This window comes from Microtus pennsylvanicus, chromosome 7 (genome assembly GCF_037038515.1).
Source record: "Microtus pennsylvanicus isolate mMicPen1 chromosome 7, mMicPen1.hap1, whole genome shotgun sequence".
Classification (NCBI taxonomy): domain Eukaryota; kingdom Metazoa; phylum Chordata; class Mammalia; order Rodentia; family Cricetidae; genus Microtus; species Microtus pennsylvanicus.
The window spans coordinates 118060193-118079654 of record NC_134585.1 but is presented as its reverse complement, the minus strand read 5'-3'; the positions used below and the strand labels follow the sequence as shown (position 1 = coordinate 118079654).

The following is a 19462-nucleotide window of genomic DNA, read 5'->3' as shown; positions in this document are numbered from 1 at the left end:
CTGGCCTTCAGGCATACACACAGACAGAATATTGTATACATAATAAATAAATAATAAAGATCCCTAAGCTGTTCTTTTTTTTTTTTTTTAAAAAAAGGCGACTCTATGGGTTAAGAGCCCTTGTCATTCTTGCAAATAGTAACACAAACATACATCTATGTGCTCAAGTATTTTGCTTGCACATATGTATATGCACATGTGCCTGGTACCCATCAAGGCCAGAAGGGGGCATTAGATACCCTGCGATTGCAGTTGTTAGGTGGGTTGTGGGTGCTGGGAAGCAAACCTGGATTCTTGAAAGAGCAGAAAGTGCTCCAAAGTGCTGACCTAGCTCTCTAGCCCCCAGTTTTAAGCTGTCTTTCGGGAATTCCTACTCTCTGCAGCTTGCTCCTGATTCCTTTACTCTAGCCCATTGCTACTTTAGTCAAACCACATTATGTTTTGTTTCTTTTTTTGAGGCAAGCCTCACTATTTAGCCCTGACTGCCTTGAATTCAATGAGATCTGCCTGCTTCTGCTCCTCATACTGGGACTGAAGGCGTGCACCACTACACGGGGCTCTGAAACCTTTAATAACTGCCCCCAATAGGTCCAATCTAGATAAGTGCTTATAGTTAGAAATGGTCAAATTATATACTCAGACACATCATACACATCTGCTTTGCTGGGATTAAACCCAAGGCTTCAGAGGAGCTAGTCACGTGCTCTGCCACCGAGCCTCATTCTCCGCCCAAGCAACACCTTTCTCTGACAATGTCCACATACAGGGCATTGAAAGGCCGCTTCTAAGCATCGTCTGAACTTCCCTTGAAAAACCAGGTTGTGTTTGTTTCAGTTCTTTTCCTGCTTCAGATGCAGGGATTTCTTCCTTTCTGGTTTAATCTTTGTATCCTTGTTTTTTTGTTTTTTCCCCCTCGAGACAGGGTTTCTCTGTAGCTTTGGAGCCTGTCCTGGAACTAGCTCTTCTAGACCAGGTTGGCCTCGAACTCACAGAGATCCGCCTGCCTCTGCCTCCCGAGTGCTCGGATTAAAGGCCACCACTACCCGGCCTCTTGGTATCCTTGTAAAAAACAAATACTTCACTTCTTCATGAACCCCTTCTCTAGTCTACACGTAATTTTCTTCTCACAAAAACGCCTGAAGGGGCCTAACAGCTGTATAAAGCTGATGACCTCAATTCCCCAGACTCCCAAGAGTTGTCCTCTGACCTCTGCATGAGGGCCCTGGTGTCATGTACCCCATCCCATACACTACAACAACAGATATCAAGAACATGGCTTTGACCCTGCAAGGCAGCTTCTCTTTTATTTTCATGGCCCTTTCCGACTCATCAGACCGGGCAGCCCTTCTTGACTAGCCCAAACAAGGGCAGTTGTGAGTAGCTGCTCTCTAGCTTAGTTTTGGCTGGCCAGGAGCTTCTTTACCCCTGCATGGTGTATGTTAGCAGAAAGGGTAGCGGTCCATACAAATCAAGGTATGAGGTAGTAGTGATTTAGTGGTTTATTTTCATTCGGCCCATTCGGAAGGTTGTTCTCCCAATCTGGTATTAGGAGGTTCCTCGAGTTTTCTTGCTTCCACCTAGGCAGGGGGGGCTAGTGTCCAACTGTGGGTTCTCCCTCCACTGGGCGGGGGTCTTCGCCTGGATGGCCAGTGCATGTACCGGCCCAGCCAGCTCCTCCGACAGCGCCGCGTGAACCAACCGGTGCCGTTGCAGGGGGCTCAGCCCCTCGAACCGAGAGCTCACCACCGCCACACGGAAATGCGTCTCACTGCCTGCCGGGACGGCGTGACCGCCGCTCTCGTTGCGCAGCTCCAGCACCTCGGGGCTCAGGGCTTGCTCCAACTTGGCGCGGATGGCGGCCTCCACTGGCCCGCCAGCCGCCGATCCCGTGCTGTCCCGCGACACACACGCGCGCGTGGCCATGGAGACCATGCACCGGGCCAGCTGCGCCCTCAGCATCCGCTGCGGAGAGACCAAGGGCGCAGGGCTGAGAGCTGGGTCCACACACCCTCCCCAGGCACCCCAGATGGGCACATCCCAAAACCGCCTCTGCACTGCGTGGCGGGCTAACGCGGCTTCTACGCCGGCAGCGGAGGGACAGGGGCGATTGTTCTAACGACCGGAGCGATGGGCACTAAGGGCACTAGGAAGGCATGGCTAGGAGCTGCAAAAATTGAGGATGTGCAACCTCGTCCTCTTGGCTGAGTCAGAGCCCTAACACCCACTTCAGACCCTAGGGGGGGTACCTTTGTACTCGCTGCGGAGCCTGCGTTACCTCAGTTTTACGAAGCGTCGGAAAGCTAGCTAGGAAATGCTGTACCGGTTACGTCTGGCAGGAGTTACGTAGTACCCAGATGATTCATGGGAATTGTAGTCCTTTCTCCTCCCAACAGGCCAAGTCCTGCGATGTCTGGAATTTGAGCAAAGCAATGCAAACACAAGGATAAAAGGATTTCCAGCAAATTTGGGATCGTCGCATCGAATTTGTTGTTTCTTGGTTTTGTAACTCAAATAGTTTTATTCCTTTATAATTGATTATTTAAAAACAAGGTCTCATGCAGCCCAGGTTGGCCTCCACCTCTCCAGAATGCCCGTTATTTCCGGATCCTCCTGCGTCTACCTCCTACATGCTGGGATTATTGTCCCGTGTCAATGATAGAGTGCCTCCAAAGTAAAAACAGGATTCCTATGCGATGACATCTGACTTTGCTCAACAGGTCAGTCACAACTCAGAGGCTATGTCTGCTGGGACAGCCTATTTCCCATGGTAATCTGTCTTGCCTGAAGTCAGCAAGTCCAGGAAGAAGAAACTGAAAACCCTCACGTAGCCCCCTACAGCTACATCAACTTCCTCATTCCAAAACCTCTCAGTCACCCCTATATAGAGACCCAAGCAGCATTTTTTTTCTCTCGCAGACCCCTTCATACCTGAGAGAGATAGGAATCTCTCTCGGCGAGCGCTGATAAAGAGGCTCACCTGTTGAGGTCAGTTTCTGGTCTCGTTCTGCCTTCTGTTTCTGTACTTTTAAATCTAACACTCACACCCGTGGGTCCCAATCATTTATTAGACATATAAGGAAATGGAAGCCCGTTCTATATCTTAAGCACAGAATCATGTGCCAGATCAGTGCTGGAGGCTGGAGAATAAAGACAAGCCCTGCTCTCAGAGTTTACAGAGCACTGGGGAAATAGTGAGAGGGACACCATGGGTCTCTTAGGGTTTCTTTTTTTATTTTTTTAATATTTATTTATTATGTGTATAGCATTCTTTCCATGTATGCCCACAAGCCAGAAGGGGGCGCCAGGTCTCATTATAGATGGCTGTGAGCCACCATGTGGTTGCTGGGAATTGAACTCAGGACCTCTGGAAGAGCAGTCAGTGCTCTTAACCTCTGAGCCATCGCTCCAGCCCCTTAGTTATGGTTTCTACTGCTGTGAAGAGACAGCCATGAGCATGATAACTCTTAGGAACACATTTAATTGGAGTGGCTTACTGCTGTAAGAAATCCTGCAGCCAGTAGCCTTTAAGTTACCTGCCCACTTGGGTGTGGTCTTATACTATAAATGCCGATGTAAAAACAACAACAACAAAAAAAACAAAAACGTGTGTTCCCTCTCTCTTCCGGCTGCAGGAATCGGTAGGATTCGGTTGCTGTTACCCATTCGAGCAGAGGACTATGAGCCTACCCCTAAATAAATGACTCTTTATTACACTCAATTCTGAACTAGTGTGGTATGTCTTTTTAGTGTCCATCTTCAGCTTACGGTTCAAAGAGGCTTCGTCCATTATCATCATGGGGGGGGGCATGGTGGCATACAGGCAGACACGGTGATGGAGAAGGAGCTGTGGCGTGGAAGTCCTTCTGTCTATGTGTTGCTTTTATTGGTCACTGAATAAAGAAAGCAGACTTGAGCCTATAGCAGGGCAGAACAGAGATAGGCGGGAAAAACTAAACTGAATGCTGGGAGAAAGAAGGCTGAGTAGAGAGAAGACATGTAGCCCCGCTGGAGATAGATGCTGGAACTTTATCTGGTAAGCCACAGCCACATGGCTGTGTTAGCCAATAAGAAGCCAAAGCTAATAGGCCAAGCAGTGTTTTAATTAATACAGTTTCTGTGTGGTTATTTTGGTAGTCTGGGTGGCCGGAAACACACAAGGGGCCTCATACAACAAATTGGTGCCCAACATGGGGTGCCAATCTGTGGTGCCTTTTAGCATACCAAAGCCCTCGCTGGCCTCCAGGCTCCCTCCAAGTTAGCATCCTAAGTCTTCTAACCTCCCCACTACCCTAAACTCCCTCCAGCTGGGGACTTCCCTCCCCCCAACAGCTACTCATTCTCTTTGTTGATATCTCTCTGCTCTCTCATCTCCCCCTCCTCTCTCTGCTTTGCTCATTGCCAGGACTACTCTGTTGGCCGTGTTCAGTCTACTTCTCCCTTTGTCCTGGACTCTTCCCGTTGGCCTGGCTGTTCTTTCTCACGTCTCTAATAAAAACCTCCCCCTTAACCATTCCATGGAGCAGTCACGGTGTCAGTTTGTACACCAACACAACCTCATGGCTACTAGCCGGGACCGCCCTGGGTGTGGTTATTTATTTAAAAATGGCAGAGGAGAGAGTCGTGCATACAGGAGGGCTCACATGGGAGGTTTATTGGAAGAGGAGAGAAAAGGGGGAAAAGGGGGACAGAGAAGAGGCATAGACCGGTCCCTGGGGACAAGAATGGTGAGAAGGAGGGGGAGAGAGAGGGAGGTGGCAGGGCCCTTTTAAAAGGGAACGTAGTGACTGTGCACAGGAGGAGCTCTAAGTGGCTGCAGATGAGGATGTATCCTGTCAGGACCCCAAGAGCAGGCCAGTACAGATGCCTGAATACTAACACTGGTGTGTGTGTGTGTGTGTGTGTGTGTGTGTGTGTGTGTGTGTGTGTTGGAGGTAGAGGAAGGAAATATATATCATCTCATTAAAGAGACAGTTATCCCACCTATCTCTTTAAGAAGGCTTAAGGTGAACCTGACTTTTTTGTTTGTTTGTTTGAGACAGGGTTTCTCTGTGCATCACTGCCTGTCCTGGAACTCACTCTGTAGACAAGGCTGGCCTTGAACTAAGAGACCCACCTCTCTCTGCCTCCCGAGTCCTTGGGCTAGCATTGCCCAGCTGAGCCTGGCTTTTTAAGGGTGGTTCTGCCTCCCCAGGATCCACTGACCAGGTGGTGGATAGCCTAACCGGATTCTCAGTTCATGTCTGAGTAGTTCAGAATGTTGGGGCTCCACCCAAGACACAGGTTCCATCTTCGTGACCAGAGGTGCCAGTTTTTCCTTGATGGGCCTTACTGTTGCTGTACCGTTTGAGTGAGTGTAAAGAGCCCAGAATATAAAATTACAAGCCTTAACATATTTTGGGGAATTGAAGCTGACAGGTACTGTTAACTTTTAACAATCGTTTTCCGCCTTAAAGGCAGACATCCTGGGATGCACAGTGGTGGCACACGCCTTTAGTCTCAGCACGCGGGAGGCAGAGGCAGGTGGATCTCTGTGAGTGATTTTTATTATAAGAAGAGGCTCAAAACCTGTTTCCATTGTCACAGTGTCAGAAGCCCGAACTCTGACCTGTGCCCACAGCGAACTGGAAGTTTCTTGTTCCCCATGGTGATTGGAATAAAGTTTGCTTCTGGTTTCTGGACTCCTGTGGTCTGCTCCCCATTATTGCACGCCCTATGGGACCCAACAAGTGGGCAGTAGTGGGGAGAAGAGGCAGGGGTCAGGTCCTGCTAGGTGCCTTTCCTAGGTGCTTTTATCTCTTCAGCCCCTAGGTGGCAGTTGAGAGCTAGTGGTTTTAGTTAGAAATGTAACAAGGTGTTACTTTTTCAATATGCTATATAATTTAAGCTTATTTATGACATAAATAGATGACCTAAAATATATAATAATATTTAGCATATATATATTTTTTTCCATTTTGAAAAATTTCAGTCCTAGTTCTGGAAAGCAGCTCAATGGTTAAGAGCACTTTCTGCTTCCAGGGGACCTGGTCCTGTACCCAGCCCACAGCAGGCAGCTCATGGCCACTGCTTCTGGCCTTTGCAGGCACTTTCATTTACATAACCCACCCCAGACACATAATAATGATAAAAAACAAAAGCAGATGAGAGAGAAGGTAAGGAGAGGGAGGTATGAGTCCTAAGGGGGAGGGTCAGGAGATGGGAAGATAGAGAACACAGGAAGCTAGGATTAGGTGGTCGTGCACAGACCAGGTCTCATGCCAAGCCAGGTCATTAAGAAATACAGCATCTGTTTGCAGAAGAAAATGGCCAAGGCCAGCAGAGAGCTAAGTCAGACAATGTTGGCTAAAGAACACAGGATACCTCAGACACATCTGCCTCAGGACGATAACCACTGCTCTCTGTGGGGTGGGGGTGGGAGGAGACATTTTCCCAGGAACTGAAACTAACTCTTTTGAGGCCCTGGCTCCCGTCTAGATCAGACCTTGACAAGTCTGCCCCTCGGCAACACAACTTCTGTTTCCCTTTGCCTTTCATCTGGGCCTCGGAGAAAACCCTGCTTTCCAGCTCAAGAAGCAATGCCTTCTTTTTACTAGATTTGCTTTTTGTTGTTGTTGTTTTGTGGATTTCTGTGCAGTCTGAGCTGGGTGTGCTGGGGGCCTGGAGCCTGATACTGATAAAATAACCACAGGTGGCTGGGTTTGAACTCACAATCTCCTTCCTCACCTTCCTTGGATGGGTTGACAGGCATGTACCTCCATACTCAGAGCCACTATGCGGCCTTAGGCTTGCCGTTTCTTACATTTGTACATGTACACATGCATTTACATGTTTACGTACTTTAGGTGCACCTCAGACATGTTTTTATAAATTTGTTTTGCTAAAGTCATTTGAAAAAAAATTTTACAGACCTGATGTGGTCTAGCCTGGGTGTCCTGAGGGCACCAACATTCCGCTATATAATCATAATGCTGCTTGTTAGACTCACGATATTTAACACGTAATAACATTTTCCCTAGCCTCTGAGACAGTTAAGACTTTCAGAAAAATTACAGTACTGGCATAGTAGCAGACAATATCTCTACCTTTTACCTAGTCCACTGATCTTTTATCCCCACCGACCGCGCCCCACACACCCTTTGGAGACAGTCTCACTATGCAGTCTTGACTGGCCTGGAACTCTGCATAGACCAGGCTGGCCTTCAATTCACAGACATCCTCCTGCCTCTGCCTTTTAAGTGCTGGGTTTATAGGTCTGAGGCACCACACCTTGTTTTTTTTTTACCAGCAACATTTTGCTAGAATTGTTTCATATCTCTCTTTGAATGTGTGTATTATGATGATAAAATAATTATTTTTGCTGAATCACTTCCATTGCAAAAAAAGTTTTGTGTTTTTTAAAATTTATGCGTACAAGTGTTTGCTGAATATGTGTAAGTGCCTGGTGTCTGAGAAGCCTAGGAGAAGCTGGTGGAATCTTGCAAGCTAACGTGTGTGCTGGCAACTAAACCCAGGTCAATCGCAAGAGCAGTGCTAATTCTTAATTACTGAGTCATCCACCTCTCCAGCCTCTGGGTGTAAACTATTTTCACCTGTAAGTGCTGTAAATATAGCCACTTGTCCTCTAAGAACCAGGTGCCATCCTAAAATACTGCTATCACGGTTCCCGCAATGAAGATTCGCACAGCCTGCCTATCTAGTACCCAGCTGGTGGTCGTTACCAGTCCCTCACCAGTGTTTGCCATTGGTCTGGGTTACCAGTCCCTCACCAGTGTTTGCCATTGGTCTGGGTTACCAGTCCCTCACCAGTGTTTGCCATTGGTCTGGGTTACCAGTCCCTCACCAGTGTTTGCCATTGGTCTGGGTTACCAGTCCCTCACCAGTGTTTGCCATTGGTCTGGGTTACCAGTCCCTCACCAGTGTTTGCCATTGGTCTGGGTTACCAGTCCCTCACCAGTGTTTGCCATGCTTTCACTGTGCCCTCAACACTCGTGTGGGATCTTAACGCTTGTTGGAGTAGTGACCCGGGGTGGGGCTTTAGGAATGGTGAGGCCAAGATGGCATTGCTCTCAGAATGGACGAGTGCCCTAGAAATGGGCTTGAGGAAGCAAGGCTACTCCCTTATCCCTTCTGCAAAGATATCTGGACAGCGTCATCTCTGAGAACTGGCCTTCACCAGACTTAAGTCCATTGGCAATTTGATCTTGATCTTCTGTCTCTAGAACTTAAAAAAAAAAAGTTCTTTCTACATTCCCTTGTCAGTGCTATTTTGGTGTGGCAGTACAAACAGACGAAGACAGCGTCCCTGCAATGCTGAGTCTGGGGAAACGCGGCCAAGGATCGTGCGGTAGGTACACTTACTGGGCTCCAGATCCCCATTCTGTGGAGATCACTGTGTAAAAAATGGATTGCAAGAGAGGCAAGAAATGAAAGTGGGAGGCCAGCGGGGAGGTTAATGCAGCTGCCCTTGTGAGAGAGATGGCCTTGTCAGGGAGCGTGGGCACGGTCTCTGCTGCCTTCTTTTCAGGATCCTTCCCTCCGATTCAGCTGGGATTCTTCTATGCCGCCACAGACAAGAACTTCAGGGTGAGCTAGTCTGAGGGGAGTCGGAGTTCTAAAGGAAGAGCTTTGACACAGCTTCTCAACATCTGTCTCTTCCGTCTAAAAGGAATGTTGATCCACGTAGGCGACCTCCTCACCTGCTCAGAGACTTCTGACTCCTCCTCCTCCTCCTCCTCCTCCTCCTCCTCCTCCTCCTCCTCCTCCTCCTCCTCCTCCTCCTCCTCTTCTTCTTCTTCTTCTTCTTCTTCTTCTTCTTCTTCTTCTTCTTCTTCTTCATTTTTCAAAACAGGGTTTCTCTGTAGCTTTTGGAGCTTGTCCTGGCATTCGCTCTGTAGACCAGGCTGGCCTCGAACTCACAGAGATCCACCTGCCTCTGCCTCAGTGTTGGGATTAAAGGCATGCACCACCACCACCTGGGCCTCCTTTTCCTTCTTATGCCCCCTGAATTTTCCCTTTTTTACCTGCCCCGTCTCAGCCTGGGCCCAGGTGACGGTAGAAATGGAGAGACACTGCGAGCACCAGCCATCCCAGGGGAAGACACACCCGCTGTGACGATGGCCTGTGAGATGGAAGTGTTACAGCGATTCCCGTCTGTGCACCTGCAGTTACAATCCCTGTATGTCCCCTACCCTGCCATTTCTCTCTCTCTCTCTCTCTCTCTCTCTCTCTCTCTCTCTCTCTCTCTCTCTCTCTCTCTCTCTGTTCTATTTTTCTGGAGGTTCTAGGGTTTTACCAATACATTTAAAAACCCAGACATTTTGGTACATAACAACCAGAAGGAAAATGATTAGACAGAGTCCCACAATCCTTACCCCCTACCAGCAGTTGCTCTGCTGTTGTTTCTTTCTCTTCAATATTCTGAACTGGTCCTTTAGCTTAGTCTTTGAGAGCATGACTATTTTCCTTGAGCTGGAGCTTTGGGTTGCTGCTCAGGCTAGTATCAAACTCCTGAGCTCAGAGCAATCCTGTTTCAGCCTTCTGAGTGGCTGGGACTGTCAGTGGGAGCTGGAGACCCAGCCTTATGTTGCCACCTGGAGTGGTCTGGGGAGTTCTAACTTTTACTCATGTTTGTTTGGTTGGAAGTGTCACCCCACCCCCTGGCACCCCTATATCCAGAGACTGAAATGTTTGGTCCAGGTGTCACCCCAGCCCCCTGACACCCCTATATCCAAGGAGTCTAGGATGTTTGGTTGGAAGTTTTACGCCAGACTCTGGTATCCATTCTAAAATGTTTGGGTGGGGGGCTGGAGAGATGGCTCAGTGGTTAAGAGCATTGCCTGGTCTTCCAAAGGTCCTGAGTTCAATTCCTGGCAACCACATGGTGGCTCATAACCATCTGTAATGAGGTCTAGTGCCCTCTTCTGGCCTGCAGACATACACAGAGAGAGAATATTGTATACATAATAAATAAATATTAAAAAATTAATACAAAATAAAAAGGTTTGGATGGAACTTTCTACCCCAAGCCTGCAGTCCAGACTCTACCTCCGAGAAAGCCCGCCAAAGGGTGACCCCTCCCCAGAGAGGGTCAAGACTCTCTCCCATAGGCTATTTAAACTGCCCCCGAGAACAAACACATGGTCTTCCTGGTTATCCTTTTCTCTCTCCATGTTTTCCTGGTCTTGGCCCTGGAGCGCTGCCATCCATTAAACCTGGACTTTTTCTAATTTGGTTTGATTTGTTCTGATTTGGATATTGCGTCGGCAGAGAGGTTTAACAGGGCATAAAAACCTTTCAATGTTAAGTTAGGATATTTGATTTATGCTGTAGAAAAGAATTTTGGGACCAGTCAGAAAGAAACAAAAGTTGAACTTTATTCAAGCAAGGCTCTGTGTGTGTGTATAAGGCTGGGTATGGTGGCAGACCTTTAATGCCAGCACTGGGTAGGCAGAGGCAGGTAGATCTCTGTTAGTTCAGGGCCAGTTACCCTGGTCTATGTTACAAGTTCCAGGCCAGCCAGGGCTATACAGTGAGACAGTGACTGTGTAACCTTGACTGTCCTGGAACTTGCTAAGTAGACCAGGCTGGCCTTGAACAGAGATCAACCTGCCTCTGCCTTCCCAGTTGTGGATTAAAGATGTGCGCTACCATATCCTGGCAGTGAGAGACTTTGTCTTGAAAACAAGCAAACAAACAAAAACCCAGACAAACTAAAAACTATATTCATATTGACCAGTTACAGATTTTTTTCTTCTCCAAGCAACATAGTATAACAGCAGTTTCCATGACACTTACGTAGTATTAGGCATTGTAAGTAACTTAGAGATGACTTACGGTAAACAGGCTGCATCTAAATCTGAGAACTGGGCCTGGTGACTCAGGCCTAGAATCCCAGCTACTCAAGAGGTTGAGGCAGGAGGATCTCAAATTCAAGGCTTGCCTGACTTACATACTGATTTCAAGCCCAGCCTGGGCAACTAAGGAGTTCCTGTCTTAAAAATAACAAAAAGGGTTAGTAATACAGGTCAGCTTAAAGTGCTTGGTTAGCTGCTCTGTGACAGGCTTCTCCTGCCGTAGCGGGGTTTCTTAGTCAGGGTTACTAGTGCCGTGATGAAACACATGACCCAAGTAACTTGGGAGGAAAGGGTTTATTTGGCTCATGCTTCCACATCAGTGTTCATCATCAAAGGAAGTCAGGATGGGAACTCGAAGAGGGCAGGACCCTGGAGACAGAAGCTGGCGCAGAGGAGACGGAGGAGCGCTGTTGACTGGCTTGCTTGCTTCTCATGGCTTGCTCAACCTGCTTTCTTACAGAACCCAGGACCACCAGCATGAGGATGGCACCACCCATAATGGACTGGACCCTTCCCCATCCATCACTAATTAAGAAAACGCCCTACCTGCTTGCCTGTAGCCCAGTCTTACGAGGCATTTTCTCAACTGGAGCTCCCTCCTCTCTGATGGATGACTCTAGCCTGTGTTAAGATGACATAGAAAGTTAGAGTTGAGAACAAACCAATCCCACGGCTGTCTGATAAAAACAAGCCACATTTAAAGGTGCACAAGGGACTGGTCACATGACTGCCTCCCCCTAAGTCCAGATTTCAGAGTACAGCCCTTCCCTGGCTTTTGAGGTCCCTTTTATGAGGAAGAGTTAAGGTTGACAGACAACAGCTGTCCAGATATTTGGCTGTTAGCACCTGGACAGAAGAGTGGGGGGACTCAGGGCTCAAGGCTGCCTGTGGGGCAGATAAGGGGGATAGAGAACAGGTACAGGGATCGTTGGTTAGAAGGGGGACAATAAAAATGAGTGCAGAGGGCTGGAGAGATGGCTCAGTGGTTAAGAGCATTGCCTGCTCTTCCAAAGGTCCTGAGTTCAATTCCCAACAACCACATGGTGGCTCACAGCCATCTGTAGTGAGATCTGGTGCCCTCTTCTGGCCTGCAGGCACACATGCAGACAGAATACTGAGAATATACATAATAAATAAATAAATTTTAAAAAATGAGTGCAGAAAGATGGTGGTTATTGTGCGCGCCTTTAATCTTAGCATTTGGGAGGCAGAGGCAGGCAGATCTCTATGAGTTCAAGGGCAGCCTGGTCTACAGAGTGAGTTCCAGAACAGCCAAGGCTACACAGAGACACCTTTTGCTGCCTGAGAGGGCAGCTTCCAGCAGCACAGGGCTCAAAAGGCCTTTTTTTAAGGGAGGGTTTAAGGGAAAAGACACTCACACACTCTCTGGATGGTTTCATTCTTCTGCGGTCTTTATTCTGTGTTCTGTATTCTGACTATTTTTCCTCTACAATTTATATACCCCAACAATCTCTTTCAAGCAATATGGAAATTACAGTGTGGTACATTCTATTTTTCAAGTGAATGATTACAATGAATACATGGTTTCATTTCCCTTACATGATTTAACATTTTATGTAGTACAAGCTAAAATCAAGTTGTCCCAGGAACCCACAAACACACTCAATCAACTTGTTTAGATTAACAGAATGTAAGCAAGCAAGATATTCTTTTACTGGCAGGCTGTGTTTTTATGGTTACAGAAAAAGGACCAATCATCTTATTGTTTATCTTGAAAGATAATCTTATAGGGAATCTTTTAAAATTAATTAATTAATTGATTGATTATATTGTTTTATTGAGCTATATATATTTTTTCTCCATTCTCCTCCCTTCCTTCCCCCTCCCCCTCCCCTTCTGTCCTCTCACATGATTCCCCATGCTCCCAATTTACTCAGGAGATCTTGCCTCTTTGTACTTCTTATAAGGAATCTTTAAGGAATCACAGACCTATTTTTTTTTCTTAAAAAATTTATTTCTTACATATACAGTGTTGTGCCCATATGTGTACCTGCAGACCAGAAGAGGGCACCAGACCTCATTACAGATGGTTGTGAGCCACCATGTGGTTGCTGGGAATTGAACTCAGGACGTCTGGAAGAGCAGGCGGTGCTCTTAACCACTGAGCCATCTCTCCAGCCCCAAACCCACATTTTGTCGATGAGGAACAATCAGCTCTGCTCTACGTCTTTAGCGTGCACACCCACTCATCATTGATTTTTAAGTCAGGAGACTGAGGACAGAAATGGGTACAAGGAATTATTCACCATCTTTTTTTCCCCCTAGATAGGGTTTCTCTATAGTTTTTTGGAGCCTGCCCTGGAACTAGCTCTTGTAGACCAACCAGTCTGGCCTCGAACTCACAGAGATCCGCCTGCCTCTGCCTCCCGAGTGCTGGGATTAAAGGCGTGCGCCACCACCACCCAGCGTAATCATCATTTGATTAACGAATATTCTCAAGGAAAGTACACCAGCTAGTAATAATTGGGCTGCTTTGCTTTTTAATCCCTAACCTCAAAACTATTATCAAAAAAATACTTTTTTTCTATACAGGGTTTCTCTGTGTAGCTTTGGAGCCTGTCCAAATATCTCAATCTAACCTGAGGTCTAAGGCTTTGTTTCAGCTGTGATGTACACCCAAACCCATGAATACATCTTTCAACATAAAGATTAAAAGAGTTCGACCCAGCCTGGCTCCTAGGACTCAACTCTTTTCCTTAATATTAACCCAAACTGCCATCTATCTAGCTCCTTAGGTGAAACTCATAGGCCCAGCTGTATGACACTTCCCTGCATATATTTTCAATCATCAAAACTCTATTTATACTAACATTATTATTATCAATGAGATAGTACAGCTTAGGAGGAAATCAGCTTCATAATAATTTACCACAGGTAAAAATGCCCAGTAGAATGGGATATTCCCATGAGATAAACACACACCTTACAGGCAGTGAGGATCTCTCCACAGCCATTCACACCGTGCCGGATACCAGAGAAAGATAAACATGTAAAGGCACAGCAGAAGCAAAAGACATTCTGGAGTCTGTGGTTTTGGGGTCTTGCCTATCCAAGATTCACCCATCAGAGATTTGCCTCCTGGTGGGCTGACACCTTCCATTGCCACCTGCTGCTCCTCTGGCACTGGCAGAAACCCTGTCTCAAAAAAAAAAAGTGCAAGAGTACATCAAATGGAAGGGGAGCTATCAAGGTGTCTGGGAAGGTACATTTTCGTAGGCAATCACATATCACAGGTCGAGGAGTTTAGGAAGGCAAAGGGTATGTATCATGGGGTCACAAGTTCAGTGCAGGTTGAAAAACATGGTTTGCAGGATACATTAGGCTTAAGAAACAAACTTTTCTTTATAAGTATGGAGACTTAATAATAACAATGTGGCTTCTGTTTTGGTTTCATACTAGGTAGTCAGTACATCTGGGGAGACAAGCATCTACTCACCCCAGACAGGGAGCCCAAGACAGACCAATGTGGTGATATCACCAAAGTACAACTTAGTGAACCAATGAGCTTTATTGGGGTTACTTATAGGAATGTGGGTGAGGAGTTACTTACATGAGCAGAGATGACTAAAGACACCTTCATCACCCAAGCCGCTCCAGCATGAATGACAGCTCAGAAAGCGGGGACCTGGAGCACATGCACAGCCTATAGGAAGTCCAAGAGGTTGGAGCATCTTTTCCAAGTGACTCCGTTGTCTACACTTCTTCCAGGCAGCTCGGCCGGTTTCTGCCTCTTCCAGCGATGTTTCAGGTTTCGTAGCTGGGCATCTCTGAGAGTCACTCTCTGCAGTCTTTACTGTTTACTCCTAGGGATGGAGGGACCTAGTGACTCTGGTCATCTTCAGGGACGTCCTGAAGCTATTTTGCGTTTATTTTCTGTCTTAAGAGTTTCCCTTCAAGATGGAAAGTATCCGTCACAGAAGAAACTGCTACACAACACTACTCTGCACCCAGCCCTAGGTTTCACCACTAGCACTGCAGAACAAATGACGAAATGGTATGCCATTTCATATGCCCCTGCAGTGTTGGTACCCACACGGGAACCCATCCCTTGAGGGATGAGTGGGTACAGAGGGTTTGCATTATCTGAGGTCGCAGGTATCAACTGAGTATCTTGGGATGCTTTTCTTTTAGGCTAGGAAGGACCACTGTATTTTGAGTGTAAGCAATGCTTTTGTTTCTCATTCAAGTTTTGTCCACTAATTTTAGCACTTGGGAAGTATACTGGAGGTGTCTCTTAGCCAGGGGTTATTGAAGATGAAACACAATTACTGGGATAGGTGAGTGTGCATGGGGTGTGTGTGAAGTCACACGAAGAGAAAGCATATGGTCAAAAAGGAATTGTGATGCCAACTTTAAAACTACTGTGCTTAAGAGACCTATAAAACAAAACTGGAACTTTCTAAATGCTAAGGGCTGCTAAGGGTTGTTTCTGTATTTGTCTGGACTTGTAATAAGGTTAACTATGGTTTCTGCTTTCTTTAAACAAAAGCTTGTTTTGTTCCAGATAACCAAGACCTTGCAAATCAGAATGCAACCTTCTGCTTGCATGTAACCAGAATGTAACATTATGTTTTTTGCTTATATATGCAGTTGAAATTTTCTTTGGGCTGCCAACCAGCTCCCAAATAAAGAGGTGGAGACGACTTATTAATTATGAATTCTCAGCCTTAGCTCAGGCTTGTCCCACTGGCTCTTTTAATTTAACCTGTTTCTATTCATCTGCATTTTGCCTTGGGACTTTTTACCTTTCTCTGATTCTGCATGTTCCACTCTCCTGCTTCTTCCCTCATGGGCTGGCTGGCCCCTGGAATCTCCCTGGCATCTCTTTTTCTTTCTTCCCCCAAGCCTAAATTCCTCCTACTTACTCTCCCCATCCAGAAGTCCCTCCCATACCTCCTCCTTCGCTATTAGCCATTCAACTTTTTATTAGACCAGTCAGGTACCTTAGGCAGGCAAGGTAAGCATCAACACATCTTTACATAGTTAAACAAATATTCCACAGCATAAACAAATGCAACACATCTTTTCATTGTCCAACAAAGGCAATACATCTTTGCATAGTTAAACAAATACTCTGTAACATCTATAAAGCCCTGACTAAAGTGGCTTTATAAAGTCCTGGGTGTAGACTTGGTGCAAATATTTGAATAAAAGCATCTTTTTTTGTCAAAATTTATTAACGGTCAGACTGGTCAATCTCTGGATGACCCCAGAACCATAACAGAATCACAAAGAAGGAAAAGAAAAAAAGAATGAAAATATTTACTTCAGTGACAACTCTGGCTTGTGTGTGAGGAGTGTATTTGAAGCCACAGAGGACAAGAGGAGCCTTTGTCCATATTGTGGGTGAAAAGGACAGGAGTGAAGGCCAGACACACTCTAGGTTGTCATGGAATCAAGGCTCATGGGTCATGGCCTGGAGACTTGCTAATCCACTGTGTTGGGGAATACTGGGAAGCTGTGGTCCTGAAGAGATGGCGTTCAGTGATCTGAATGGGTGCAGGTAATTAACCCATGGAAAGAGGCTTCCAGGCAGAGGGCATGGCGTTTACTGTATTCTAAATGTGTGAGGCCAAGTTCATGGTGAATACTCAGCTGTTCAGGGGCTGAAGAGATGGCTCAGAGGTTAAGAGCATTGCCTGCTCTTCCAAAGGTCCTGAGTTCAATTCCCAGCAACCACATGGTGGCTCACAACCATCTGTAATGAGGTCTGGCGCCCTCTGCTGGCCTGCAGGCATACACACAGACAGAATATTGTATACATAATAAATAAATAAATAAATATTTAAAAAAATACTCAGCTGTTCAGTACGATGTATTAGATGGAATGTCTAGGACATGGAGGTACCTCTCTCTGATTCTAATGAGTAAGAAAGGCAGGGGTAAGACCGGGCAATACAGTAAGGTCTGTATTAAGAACCAAAAACCGCATTGGGTGGATAAACCAACATTATTATTACATCTGCAAAGAGAGTTTTGTGGAGCTTCTACAGTGCTTTTCATGTCTGAAGGCTTAAGATACGGATCATTTTAGCACTTTAAAAGGTCAACTTAACTTTTAGGATGACCGCAAATAAAAATAAATGAGTAAAAGAAGCATATTAAGGTAAGTTAATTAGAACACAAAGACGTATCAAATATGTCCAAAGATGAGCCCTCAGCTACTCATGGTCACCACATACACATAAAGAGACTGAACTTGACAAGCAAAAATTGTTATTTTTATTTTTTGTTTATTCATTCCTTTTAGAAGAGAAAATTTAAGTGTAAGCTGTATATAGTTAGCTATTTGTTTTCAATAAAATCATAGCTGCAATAATATCTCTTATGTGTTGAAGGGTCTGTCTTGGGCAGATCCAGATTTTTGAGGCATTAGGTCCTGAGAAATTATGGTCGCCCTGTTGTGTGGCCACAACACAAAATAACACCTGTAACATGAGGGTCGGGTTGCCCAACGAGCCTCTCGCTCTCACCCCATGGTGTGACGTCACTTTATTATTTGTTCACTGACCTTTGTGTTCATTGAGGTATAAGTCACACACACAGAATTTAGGCATCTTAACTGTGCAGCTTAGTTTTGTGCGAGTGCACCCATATAAAGAGAGAGGAAACTTCTCTGCTTCAGAAGGCACCCTGGGGAGTCGGTACTACTGACCCACAGGTAACTTATTCAAATCTTTCTTTTGTAAATGTTTATTCTGGTTCAAATCTTTCTTACTATTTTTTCTTGTCTTTTTTTTTCCTTTTGTGACCCACTGAGTTTAATTATTATGGGCGAGGGGTTATTTGCAGGAAAATGAGATTTCAGATTTCAGTGGCTTCAGACTGAAGAAAATATCTCTCCCCCATCAACCTTTAAATAATTACAGATTTTTTAGGGCAGGGCGACTTTCATTAGCCCCCACCTCTGATATTTGTTTTAGAGACAAGAGTCTCATCTATCTCAGGCTGGCTTCACACTTGCTTTGCAGCCAAGGATGACCCTGAACTCCTGATCATCTGCTGCCATCTCCTAATTTGCTACGACTGCAGGAATGAACCCCATGTCCGTTTTATGGGGTGCTGGAGATCCAGCCCAGTGCCTTGCGCATGCTAGGCGAGCATTCTACCAGCAGAGCAATAGCCCAGCATTTGGAGGCTCTTGGAAAGTGTTGTGGAGTAACACAAATACCATAGAAAAAAACCTCATGAATTCTCTCAAAGTATTGTTTAATTAATTTATATCCAAATAGTTACCGACTATAAGCCAGGTAGAAGGAATCACTATCGTCACAAATCTAAAGAGGACTTGAAGGTGAAATAAGCATTAATAAAAGGTGGGGGCAAATGCTGCCAGCAGGATATGAACGGAGCTGTGTAGACACTGCCGTGCGGAAGTGGGGAACCCCTCACAAAGGATGTGGGGCTGAAACTGGAAAGGCGAGAACTTGCTGGCCCAAGAGGAGAGGAAGCACACAAGCCAGGCACCTGGAGGCTCAGTGAGGAGAGCTGTGGAGAGTCCTGGCTCATCTCCTGAAGGGACGGGCATGGAGTAGGGAGAGGAGGGGAGGAAAGGGAAGGGGAAGGGACTATGGTTAGAATAAAGGCAGAACATAAAATAAATGTTTGCTTAATTAAATTGTCTGGGAAGGAACTCAGCGGCCTTCGGCAAATAATCCCAGAGGCATCAAAAGAAACAGTCGGCAGCCCGTGAGTGATGGTATGTACTTAGCAAATGTTCCAGGCAGACTTGGACTGGGAGGGGAGTTCTAGAGGGCAATAAACAGATACCTCCTGGCCTATGTAGACTTCTCTAAGAAAGTTTTGTATGAAATTTAAAATAAAATATTCTCTTTCATGCAGGAGGGAAGTAATGGCAGACAAGTGCCTTCTGTAAGTCCCTTGAGGCACACAAGTGGCCAGCCCCTCCCCTCCAGGACCTCTAACTGCCAGGTTCCACCCAAGAATACTCTAACTACCCTAACTGCTGAACCCTTGTCCTATTTTACAGAGTAAAAAAAATCCAATCTCTGGACATGAAATCCCACCAAGCGCCACCCTGGAAAGCATCACCCCGAAAAGTTCCACCCCTTCCCTGGAAACTCCATATAAGCCCTGTATCCAGTTCAGTTTCCTGCTGTTTCTCATGGGAGCAGAGGCAGCCAACCTCCTGGTTTTATCCCTCCCAATAAATCTCTTGTGTGGGGTTGTTGTGCAGTGTGACTTTGTGGGATTCCTTGGGCTCTCAGCCGCCAGGACACCTTTCCATCCGAGTTGTAACGCTGACAACTTCATTCTGTCCAGAGTCTGGTGAGTGAAAGATTATGAAGCCATGAGGAGCATGCTCTTTGAGTCGGAAAAGCTTGGGTTAGTGAATAACTAATGTGACCTGCAGCGAGTGCCTAAATCCCCAAGCCCCATTTTCTTTATCTGTGAAACAGAAAGTTATACCCATGTTGTAGGTAGTCTCTAGCACGGGACTCATCGGGTTCGGCTTTCCTTTTAGCCTTCTTCATAACACAGGTCACTGAAAAGAAATCCAGAGGTCCAAGGAATGGGGTTCACTGGCCCATCAAGCAGGGCCTTATAAGGTACCAGGGCTCTGCGGT

The 19462-nt window shown here is 46.1% G+C and overlaps 1 protein-coding gene across 2 annotated transcripts; it reads right to left on the bottom strand.

Moving 5' to 3' along the window:
• Positions 1-1484: 1484 nt before the first annotated feature.
• Positions 1485-2364, bottom strand: Bola1 (bolA family member 1). Of its 2 annotated transcripts, none has more exons than XM_075979067.1 (2): positions 2276-2364; positions 1485-1962 (listed from the first exon to the last, which is right to left on the bottom strand). In XM_075979067.1, the coding sequence occupies exon 2, from the start codon at positions 1957-1959 to the stop codon at positions 1546-1548; it is 414 nt and encodes a 137-aa protein (XP_075835182.1). In that variant the 5' UTR covers positions 1960-1962; positions 2276-2364; the 3' UTR covers positions 1485-1545. The 2 variants fall into 2 exon arrangements, with proteins under 2 accessions (XP_075835182.1, XP_075835181.1); XM_075979066.1 differs by having other exon boundaries at positions 2247-2334.
• Between the last annotated feature and the right edge of the window lie 17098 nt (positions 2365-19462).